This window comes from Salvelinus fontinalis, chromosome 35 (genome assembly GCF_029448725.1).
Source record: "Salvelinus fontinalis isolate EN_2023a chromosome 35, ASM2944872v1, whole genome shotgun sequence".
NCBI lineage: Eukaryota > Metazoa > Chordata > Actinopteri > Salmoniformes > Salmonidae > Salvelinus > Salvelinus fontinalis.
The window spans coordinates 41,431,891-41,444,233 of NC_074699.1; the positions used below are offsets into that span (position 1 = coordinate 41,431,891).

General features: G+C 44.8%; 1 protein-coding gene across 3 annotated transcripts; it reads right to left on the minus strand.

The window, feature by feature from the left end:
• Positions 1–187: 187 nt before the first annotated feature.
• LOC129834893 (cellular retinoic acid-binding protein 1) lies at positions 188–10,874 on the minus strand. 3 transcript variants are annotated; one of them, XR_008756330.1, is made up of 5 exons: positions 10,561–10,874; positions 8,900–9,078; positions 8,453–8,566; positions 4,466–4,552; positions 188–470 (listed from the first exon to the last, which is right to left on the minus strand). XR_008756330.1 is itself a non-coding variant. In XM_055900260.1 (4 exons), exons 1-4 carry the CDS (start codon positions 10,628–10,630, stop codon positions 414–416), a joined length of 420 nt encoding a protein of 139 aa, XP_055756235.1. In that variant the 5' UTR covers positions 10,631–10,747; the 3' UTR covers positions 188–413. The 3 variants fall into 3 exon arrangements, 1 of the variants encoding a protein (XP_055756235.1); XR_008756329.1 differs by having other exon boundaries at positions 4,456–4,552; positions 10,561–10,873; XM_055900260.1 differs by lacking the exon at positions 4,466–4,552 and having other exon boundaries at positions 10,561–10,747.
• Between the last annotated feature and the right edge of the window lie 1,469 nt (positions 10,875–12,343).

Here is a 12,343-nt window from a genome sequence, read left to right on the forward strand (position 1 = left end):
TTTTGGTTCCTTGTTGTTGCCGTGACATTTCTGCATGTTAAAGCAATAGAATCATTTTCCTACCTGACGTTTGTCTTGATACAAGCAGATCTGTTTCTTTAGACATTTCCTTGACACCAGACAAATAATACAATATATTGAAATTGTATGTATATTGTCTCTTATTGCCAATACTGACAAAACACTGTAAGGACGAAACATTGTTTTATTAAAGTGGCAGTTGGAATGAGAAACAATGTCTAAATACAATTGCATGATTGGTCTAGTTACATGAAGCATGGTAAATGTCTGTTTAATCTGATATATGATGCTATGAAATATTTCTCTGAAGATGGATGTATTGGAGAGTTACTGCAGCTGTACGAAGGGGGATGGAGCCCATTATGATGGTCCTGGTCGGTCCTGAAGCTACGTTATTTATTTTCTCGTACGTAAATCCGTGTGCAAACCACGTCGTCTGCCCCAAAGGTCTGAAAGAGAAGGGAAAGGGACAAAAGATTCCAGTTATCTCATCAACAGAAGTGCGTCCTGCTGTTGTAGATCAGATTTTGAACCTTCAGATAAGAACACAGGACCATTTTGTGTTCATCTCAAATATGACAACTGGTGTCAAGTGAGATTTAAAAAGAAAAAACATATTTCTTGTTCAAACTCTCATTGTGACAGAATGGAAGACTGCTTTAGCACACGACTGGTTGAGATTTCCTGTCCAAAAACAGTCCATTTGGAACATGGCAGCTGCTACAGTATCAGTGAATGAATGAGGGAAAAGGGGAAATGATCGAGATGTGCATCGAGCCCTCAAAGATTTATGGTACTTTCAGAGGTGCTGCAAGACTGCAACTGAACTTGTCAGCACCACAGATCATCATTACCCCAGCACCCAGGGAGGGAGGAAAGTAAGTATCATTCGGGTTTAAAGAATGGCGCTAAGATGAAGCCATCTGCCGTGTGCAGCGAGTGTCCAGGGAGACATTAACGTGAGATGCGTCATGGTCCATTGGTGTTTTCTAACACAACATGATCAATGAGGCACATTATTGCGGGCAGACAGCCAGTAGCTTTTAACCCTACACACACCTCTGGCGGTAAAGGCCTGCATGGACAAGAGCATGGTAGATAACGTGAACAGTGTGACAGTCAGGAACTACAGGACAACAGCATGGTAGATAACGTGAACAGTGTGTCAGTCACTAACTACAGGACAACAGCGTGGTAGATAACGTGAACAGTGTGACAGTCAGGAACTACAGGACAACAGCATGGTAGATAACGTGAACAGTGTGTCAGTAACTACAGGACAACAGCATGGTAGATAACATGAACAGTGTGACAGTCAGGAACACATGCAGTATCAGTAACTACAGGACAACAGCATGGTAGATAACATGAACAGTGTGTCAGTCAGTAACTACAGGACAACAGCATGGTAGATAACATGAACAGTGTGACAGTCAGTAACTACAGGACAACAGCATGGTAGATAACGTGAACAGTGTGTCAGTCAGGAACTACAGGACAACAGCATGGTAGATAACGTGAACAGTGTGTCACTAACTACAGGACAACAGCATGGTAGATAACGTGAACAGTGTGTCAGTCACTAACTACAGGACAACAGCATGGTAGATAACATGAACAGTGTGTCAGTCAGTAACTACAGGACAACAGCATGGTAGATAACATGAACAGTGTGTCAGTCAGTAACTACAGGACAACAGCATGGTAGATAACATGAACAGTGTGTCAGTCAGGAACTACAGGACAACAGCATGGTAGATAACGTGAACAGTGTGTCAGTCACTAACTACAGGACAACAGCATGGTAGATAACATGAACAGTGTGTCAGTCAGTAACTACAGGACAACAGCATGGTAGATAACGTGAACAGTGTGTCAGTCACTAACTACAGGACAACAGCATGGTAGATAACATGAACAGTGTGTCAGTCAGTAACTACAGGACAACAGCATGGTAGATAACATGAACAGTGTGTCAGTAACTACAGGACAACAGCATGGTAGATAACATGAACAGTGTGTCAGTCAGGAACTACAGGACAACAGCATGGTAGATAACGTGAACAGTGTGTCAGTAACTAACTACAGGACAACAGCATGGTAGATAACGTGAACAGTGTGTCAGTAACTACAGGACAACAGCATGGTAGATAACATGAACAGTGTGACAGTCAGGAACACATGCAGTATCAGTAACTACAGGACAACAGCATGGTAGATAACATGAACAGTGTGTCAGTCAGTAACTACAGGACAACAGCATGGTAGATAACGTGAACAGTGTGACAGTCAGTAACTACAGGACAACAGCATGGTAGATAACGTGAACAGTGTGTCAGTCAGGAACTACAGGACAACAGCATGGTAGATAACATGAACAGTGTGACAGTCAGGAACACATGCAGTATCAGTAACTACAGGACAACAGCATGGTAGATAACATGAACAGTGTGTCAGTCAGTAACTACAGGACAACAGCATGGTAGATAACATGAACAGTGTGTCAGTCAGTAACTACAGGACAACAGCATGGTAGATAACATGAACAGTGTGTCAGTCAGTAACTACAGGACAACAGCATGGTAGATAACATGAACAGTGTGTCAGTCAGTAACTACAGGACAACAGCATGGTAGATAACATGAACAGTGTCACAGTCAGTAACTACAGGACAACAGCATGGTAGATAACATGAACAGTGTGTCAGTCAGGAACTACAGGACAACAGCATGGTAGATAACGTGAACAGTGTGACAGTCAGTAACTACAGGACAACAGCATGGTAGATAACATGAACAGTGTGACAGTCAGTAACTACAGGACAACAGCATGGTAGATAACGTGAACAGTGTGTCAGTCAGGAACTACAGGACAACAGCATGGTAGATAACGTGAACAGTGTGACAGTCAGTAACTACAGGACAACAGCATGGTAGATAACGTGAACAGTGTGTCAGTAACTACAGGACAACAGCATGGTAGATAACGTGAACAGTGTGTCAGTAACTACAGGACAACAGCATGGTAGATAACGTGAACAGTGTGTCAGTAACTACAGGACAACAGCATGGTAGATAACGTGAACAGTGTGTCAGTAACTACAGGACAACAGCATGGTAGATAACGTGAACAGTGTGACAGTCAGTAACTACAGGACAACAGCATGGTAGATAACGTGAACAGTGTGACAGTCAGTAACTACAGGACAACAGCATGGTAGATAACATGAACAGTGTGACAGTCAGTAACTACAGGACAACAGCATGGTAGATAACGTGAACAGTGTGTCAGTCAGGAACTACAGGACAACAGCATGGTAGATAACGTGAACAGTGTGTCAGTCAGTAATTACAGGACAACATCATGGTAGATAACATGAACAGTGTGTCAGTCAGTAACTACAGGACAACAGCATGGTAGATAACGTGAACAGTGTGTCCGTCAGTAACTACAGGACAACAGCATGGTAGATAACGTGAACAGTGTGTCAGTAACTACAGGACAACAGCATGGTAGATAACGTGAACAGTGTGTCAGTAACTACAGGACAACAGCATGGTAGATAACGTGAACAGTGTGTCAGTAACTACAGGACAACAGCATGGTAGATAACGTGAACAGTGTGACAGTCAGTAACTACAGGACAACAGCATGGTAGATAACGTGAACAGTGTGTCAGTCAGTAACTACAGGACAACAGCATGGTAGATAACGTGAACAGTGTGTCAGTCAGTAACTACAGGACAACAGCATGGTAGATAACGTGAACAGTGTGTCAGTCAGTAACTACAGGACAACAGCATGGTAGATAACGTGAACAGTGTGACAGTCAGTAACTACAGGACAACAGCATGGTAGATAACATGAACAGTGTGTCAGTCAGTAACTACAGGACAACAGCATGGTAGATAACGTGAACAGTGTGTCAGTCAGTAACTACAGGACAACAGCATGGTAGATAACGTGAACAGTGTGTCAGTCAGTAACTACAGGACAACAGCATGGTAGATAACATGAACAGTGTGTCAGTCAGTAACTACAGGACAACAGCATGGTAGATAACATGAACAGTGTGACAGTCAGTAACTACAGGACAACAGCATGGTAGATAACATGAACAGTGTGTCAGTCAGTAACTACAGGACAACAGCATGGTAGATAACGTGAACAGTGTGTCAGTCATGAACACATGCAGTATCAGAGTAACTACAGGCACATCCCCTGCTGCCCGTCCTATTAAACGAAACTAGTCCCCTGAGATTTCTCCATGCTAATGAACACATCCTGGACTCCATCCGTCTTACATCACTGGATACAGTAAAGCCAGAACATACTGTCTTCATTACTTTCCTTCCCCCAACCCCCCTCCATCCCCCCTTCCCTTCCTCATCATTAATTTCCTCATCAGCTCATAGATGCTTTGACATGAGCCACCTGCATTTACGTTTTCCTGGCCAGGTCCAGATTCCTTTGTCACCGGAAGGAGAGCAGGCTTGTTTTAGTGGAGGATGAGGCGCTGCCCATTAGCTCCCTGGAATTAATAAACAAATTGTTCAGATTCAGATCCATTGCCTGTGAAAACAAAATTCTGGAGTTATGTGGGGGATCAACCTTTCAAGAGGTTTGTTTTTCGATGTGTGGGACCTGGGAAGAAGTGTATCGTGGCACCTTGTTTGTCATCCAATGGGTTTTGCTGCATGTGGATGAGCAGATGCAGTGCATTGGTGACTTTCTCCATATTGCAGTAATTCAATAAGAAAAAGTCATGGTTCCCACCTTTTGAGACCCTACCAAGTTGTGCATTTAGTGAAAAAGTATTTTCCTCCACAGTAAAACACAAGATTATGTGTGCCTAGCGGGAAATATGTTTGACATCAAAAAAACAACACGTTACACTGACCTCTCCCTCTAATATTGGACAAAACTCTGAACCAACCTCATGATCCCATCTCTAAACAATCAGACCGTTGTCCAACAACGGCCTCACAGACCTTTCATATGGCTCAATATGCACAGAACTACACACCCTTGAGTTGAAACACACACATTTCATGTGTGTTGCAAAGTCCAAGCATGCTATCCAGAAAGGAGTCCCTTACACAGAGGTTTTCCTCTTGATTTCCCTCTGGGCTTTGTAAGAGTCAATAACGAGGTTATCCTCATCACTTATAAACTGGAATCTAAGGTTATTGGCCCCATTTACTGTTGTCAATCTGGTCTATAAATTTAAAACAGGCCAGAAGTTTACAGAAAGCACATTTTCTTTTTAATATGAAAGCCAGTTCCGTGAAGAAGTCAAGAAGTGTTTTTGATGGATGTAAGGACCTGGTATGTGAGGAGCTTAACAGCAAACATATCTTTTAGTGCAGTATAATATCAGCCTGTACCAATACATCAAAGAGCAAGCTTTGAAATCCCTCAGGAACCCTTTCAGAGGTGTTCGTAACAGTGGTTTCTGAGTTAGGCTGTGCAGAGCAGCGTCCATCATACGGAGTGTTCTGGGGGAAAAGCTTGTCTTAGCTTTGATGTCAAGCGTCTGTTTGAACCTACAGTATAATCTCTTGGGGAATAGTATGAAGTGCAGGCCTACTCTCTCTTGGGTTCAGAATGAAGTGTTAACACTAACAGTGTGGGGTACCAGTACACCAAGTCTGGAACCAACAGGACGCACTTCTACCCCCAAGCCATTAGACTGCTAAATAGCTAATCAAATGGCTACCCAGACTACCTGCATTGACCCTTTATCTTTGCACCAACTCTCTTGCACTGACTCTATACACACACCCTGGACTCTACACACACTGGACTCTACACACACACCCTGGACTCTACACACCCTGGACTCTACACACACTGGACTCTACACACCCTGGACTCTACACACACTGGACTCTACACACACTGGACTCTACACACCCTGGACTCTACACACACTGGACTCTACACACACACACCCTGGACTCTACACACACACACCCTGGACTCAACACACACACCCTGGACTCTACACACCCTGGACTCTACACACACACCCTGGACTCTACACACCCTGGACTCTACACACACTGGACTCGACACACCCTGGACTCTACACACACACCCTGGACTCTACACACACACACACCCTGGACTCTACACACACACACCCTGGAATCTACACACACACACCCTGGACTCTACACACACACACACTGGACTCTACACACACACACTGGACTCTACACACACACACACTGGACTCTACACACACACACTGGACTCTACACACACACACACACCCTGGACTCTACACACCCTGGACTCTACACACCCTGGACTCTACACAAACTGGGCTCTACACACACTGGACTCTACACACACACTGGACTCTACACACACACACACACACTCTGGACTCTACACACACACACACACACACACACACTGGACTCTACCCACACACACTCTGGACTCTACCCACACACCCTGGACTCTACACACACACACACACTCTGGACTCTACACACACACACACTGGACTCTACCCACACACACACACACACTGGACTCTACCCACACACACACACACACACACTGGACTCTACCCACACACACACACACACACACACTGGACTCTACCCACACACACACACACACTGGACTCTACCCCCACACACACACACACTGGACTCTACCCCCACACACACACACACTGGACTCTACCCACACACACACACACACACACACACACACTGGACTCTACCCACACACACACACACACACACTGGACTCTACCCCCACACACTGGACTCTACACACACACACACACACACTGGACTCTACCCACACACATACCCACACACACACACACTGGACTCTACCCACACACACACACACACGCTGGACTCTACCCACACACTGGACTCTACCCATACACACACACACACTGGACTCTACCCACACATACACACTGGACTCTACCCACACACACACACACACACACACTGGACTCTACCCACACACACACACACTGGACTCTACCCACACACACTGGACTCTAACCCCACACACACACACACTGGACTCTACCCACACACACACACACACTGGACTCTACCCACACACACACACACACACACACACACTGGACTCTACCCACACACACACACACACTGGACTCTACCCACACACACACACACACTGGACTCTACCCACACACACACACACACACACACACACACTGGACTCTACCCACACACACACTGAACTCTACCCACACACACACACACACACACACACTGGACTCTACCCACACACACACACACACTGGACTCTACCCACACACACACACACACTGGACTCTACCCACACACACACACACACACTGGACTCTACCCACACACACACACACACACACTGGACTCTACCCACACACACACTGGACTCTACCCACACACACACACACACACACACACTGGACTCTACCCACACACACACACACACACTGGACTCTACCCACACACACACACACACTGGACTCTACCCACACACACACACACACACTGGACTCTACCCACACACACACACACACACACACTGGACTCTACCCACACACACACACACACACTGGACTCTACCCACACACACACACACACACACTGGACTCTACCCCCCCCCACACACACACTGGACTCTACCCACACACACACACACACACTGGACTCTACCCAAACACACACACTGGACTCTACCCACACACACACACACACTGGACTCTACCCACACACACACACACACACACTGGACTCTACCCAAACACACACACTGGACTCTACCCACACACACACACACACTGGACTCTACCCCCCCCCCACACACACACACTGGACTCTACCCACACACACACACACACTGGACTCTACCCCCACACACACACACACACTAGACTCTACCCACACACACACACACACACACACTGGACTCTACCCACACACACACTGGACTCTACCCACACACACACACACACACACACACACTGGACTCTACCCACACACACTGGACTCTACACACACACACACACACACACACTGGACTCTACCCACACACTGGACTCTACCCACACACACACACACTGGACTCTACCCACACACACACATACTGGACTCTACCCACACACACACACACACTGGACTCTACCCACACACACACACACTGGACTCTACCCACACACACACACACTGTACTCTACCCACACACACACACACACTGGACTCTACACACACACACACTGGACTCTACCCACACACACACTGGACTCTACACACACACTGGACTATGAATTATTTGTGAAAGGAACACTCTTTTATAGTTTCAGTGTACAAATAGATAAAACTGAGGGGGCCTGACATGACAGCCTTGCCTACTACCTTTCTTTAGTCACAAACTTCCTCACCAGTATGAGTTCATCTCCCTTCAGCTCTCTGGTCCAGAAGGTCCTTGGGCCATTGCCATCCAGGAGAGTCTGCCTGCAGTACATTTTGCTCTCGGTCTCCCATGTGGCAAGGCTCTGTTGATATGAGTGTAATGCAATGAAGAGGGTCCATGTCAATACATCCATGTACTTTCCTGTCCTCACTTATCTGAAGGGGATCTGATCTGGATGAGTGAACATGGGCTGCGTCTCAATGTAGCTTCCTCTGCTTGTCTCCTTTCCTTTATCCGTACAAATGCTATCTGAATAGGATTGGGACATTACCTTTACATTATATGGGGCAGAGACTCCCTTTACATTGTATATGGGCAGAGACTCCCTTTACATTGTATAGTGGCAGAGACTACCATTACATTGTATGGTGGCAGACTACCTTTACATTATATGGGGCAGACTCGGAGACTTTACCTTGCACTTCCTGCCATCTACTGTCTCCTCATTGAACTCCTGGCCTATGAGGAAGTTGATCTCGGTGGTGCGCACGGTGGTGGAGGTCTTGATGTAGAACTGCTCCCCATTCTGCCTGATCTCCACGTGAGGTTTGGACGCCGCGGCACCAGCCACCTTCCTCAACATAGCATTGACGCCTGTGGGCAAATGACACCTGTCATTACGCTTACTTTAACGGTCATAAGTGCTGCATAACCAATTGCATGTGTCATTGATCAGTTTTGACTTTGTCAGGTTATGACAACTGACTGTACACAACCTTGACATGCCACTGGGTTGAACCCATGGTGACAATATGGCTTCACGAGGCTATCGTTTGACTTGTACTGACATTTGGTATGTCATGTTTGCTCCTATCCTCACCTAATTCAAGGATGAGTACAGTTACATTTCTGTCTCCTCCTGGCGCCATTGATAGAAGGAAAACAATCCTGAATTCCACTTTCAAAGGTGTAGGTTGTGCTTATTTACAAGAGGAATGCATAGTGGCAGTGTTACCTATTTGTGACACAGTCATGGTAGACAGAAGGTTCTAGGAGTGTGAGAAGATATCAATGGTGCACTGTAGGTATTCAAGTTATATACAGAGTTCAAGGCAAGCAACTGCAAATGAGATGGTTATCAGCAGATGTTGCAAATATGGGTGGACGCTATGACAAGGTGATGAAAACAAGGAATGCTGGAGTCATTAGCTTTGTTTAGCTCTCCTGCAGACTGATGGATTCCTCCAACAAGTTATTATGGCGCTAGCTGGCTGTGTCACACAGTTGCAATTTAACCAATTGGATGAAAAAATGTCTTGCTGTTTCCATTCATTCCCCTCTGCATATGTTTTCAGAGCTGCTCTCTCGCTCTCAAATACTGTATCCTTCAGTACTAGTCTTATTGCTCTCATTTAAAACTACAATCTGTGTACTTGAGTTCCCCAGAGGAGAGGAGTTCAATCTTTTCACCTTTTTTTTTCCTCCTCTCATCTCTTTGTTCCTCGATGAAAAAAAAAACTATGGCACCAAAAGCCAAAGTTTTGTCCAAGCCAATACCTAGAGCTCAGATTAAGTGAGATCTCAGTGCAGTCACAGGAGACGTATTTGAGAAAACATACACAGTGGATTGTCTCATCTATTCCACACCAGCTGGGCTCAACAGTGCAGCTTTGGGATGATCCACCCTCACTGCTTTCACTGAAAAGATGACTATTCTATGGCAGGAAACAACACGCAAGATCAAGCTTAAGTGATTTGTAATATGTATATGTATAATAATATGTATTACATGTGCACCTTGTGTACATTTTCTATTCTTTTTTTTTATACATGCCCAACTCAGTTGACTTTTGGAATTTCAACAAATGACAACATAAAATGCAGCTCAAATGGATTAATACATGCTGGGATGATCCTAAAACTGATGATCAAGACGTCACACACCCTGTGGCCTCTCCCAAATATTGTTTTTGAAAAATATTTCCCCAAATAATAGAACACAGACGAAAATAATGATGCGTTTGGTAGTCGGACACAATAGAGGAAGAACAGTTAGGATTTTGATAGCATATTGTTAAGTATTTATTATTTCAAATAGCTCTTAATGATAGAAGGTAAGAACTATAGACATCTTACCAAGTGCTTTGAGTAGTTCATCAAAATTCTCACTGCTTCTCATTTTCCAAGTGCCTGCGAAATTGGTCATTTTCTTGGGAAGGCTCGACGTGTACCGGTCTCTCTCTGCCTCTTGATATACTCTGTATCTCTTCAGCTCACTGTCCCACTATCCCTCCCCTACGCTCTCCCTTTCACCCTCCCTCCCTTTCTCTCTCTCTGTAATAACCCCTCACAGCATGCTCCTCTCTCTCTCTCTGTAATAACCCCTCACAGCATGCTCCTCTCTCTCTAGTCCTGTAGTGAGTGAAATGTCCTCCTCTTAAAGACCATTTTAAATGACAGATGGGCAGGGGTTCAGGTGGTCTCGTTTCAAGCCTGCAATATAAATAGGACAAATAGGACATTTAAATGGAATGAATTCCATAGAAAAGAACCATGGATGTCACCATCACAGCAATATAATAAAGTGTTGAATGCAATTATGGCTTACAATATAAACCAATATTGTCGTTGTGATACGATCTTTCTTTGATAAACGATGGGAGTGAATGTCCATCTAATGTTCATCCCATTGACAAGCCCTCTCTCTCCCTGGCTACAGCTAAGGATCAGACTAAACATGCATTCAATACATTTCCCATTAAGTCCAATTCAACCCAAGCACCCCCCCAACTCACCAACTCACTGCAACAGCCCCCCAACACAGAATGAGAGGCCCTGATAGCTTCACTCCCCCTCCCATCAAGTCTGATTTGTTCTCTTTCTGATGGCTCTTCATCAATCTCTTTGACAAAGTGGCTTCCAGACAGCAGTTGATAATTCATGTATAGAGCAGAGCCGGGAGCACTCTGTCATCCCTCCAGGAAGTGTCACATTAAAAAGGCTCCCATCTATTTCCCTATGCATGCTGGTGCACCACAGTTTGTCTCATCAATCAATAGATTTGTCTTTGGGTGCTGTTTTTCTTTGAACACACAGAGAGCAGTAGGGGAAAGAAAATCAGAGAAATGGTTAGATTTTTTGTGTTAAGCGTTGAATGAATGACCCTTTCACGAGGTTCGTGCAGCTTTGTTTTAGCTTTTTTAGTGAGTGGACTTATTTAATTATTAGTATCATGCTGTGAGGGGAGAAATACACATTAAAGGGATAATTCACTGATTTGATAAACATTTTCTAATTTAGAAAGTATTCTGCTGGTTGTGATGAGACAATCCATAGACATTTGAATGACAAAATATTTCAAACAAATGAATGGGTGACAGCTTAGTCAAGATGTTCATCCTCCCTGAAATCTGTATGCACACTTGGGACTATGACATAGTTTTTATTTAACTAGGCAAGTCAGTTAAGAACAAATTCTTATTTAGAATGACGGCCTACCCCGGCCTCCCCTAACCCGGACGACACTTGGCCAATTGTGCACCGCCCTATGGGACTCTCGATCACGGCCGGTTGTGATACAGTCCCGGGATCGAACCAGGGTCTGCAGTGACGCCTCTAGCACTGAGATGCAGTGCCTTAGAACGCTGCGCCAATAGTTAACCATACACTCTTAAAAACATATCTTTTTTTAAAGAACCAAAAATGCTTCTACTGCTTGTTTCACCTTTAGGGGCGAAATATATGAAATAAGCAATAGAACCCTTTTTGGCTCTATATAGCACCTTTTTCCCCCCTAAGACTGTATATTGGATTTAAATTAAACTGACTCCTTTCTAATGGATCCTATCCATCTCACCTAATAACTAGCAACACAGATACATGACCTTGTGTGTCAGAACGTCACTTCCAAATAGACATA

Bases quoted from the DNA above. Each gene is read 5' to 3' on its own strand.
- LOC129834893 (XM_055900260.1), bottom strand. From the start codon at position 10,630: ATGACCAATTTCGCAGGCACTTGGAAAATGAGAAGCAGTGAGAATTTT. The intron at 9,079-10,560 runs GTAAGATGTCTA...ATTTGCCCACAG, and splicing joins TGAACTACTCAAAGCACTTG to GCGTCAATGCTATGTTGAGG. The intron at 8,567-8,899 runs GTAAAGTCTCCG...TCATATCAACAG, and splicing joins TAGATGGCAGGAAGTGCAAG to AGCCTTGCCACATGGGAGAC.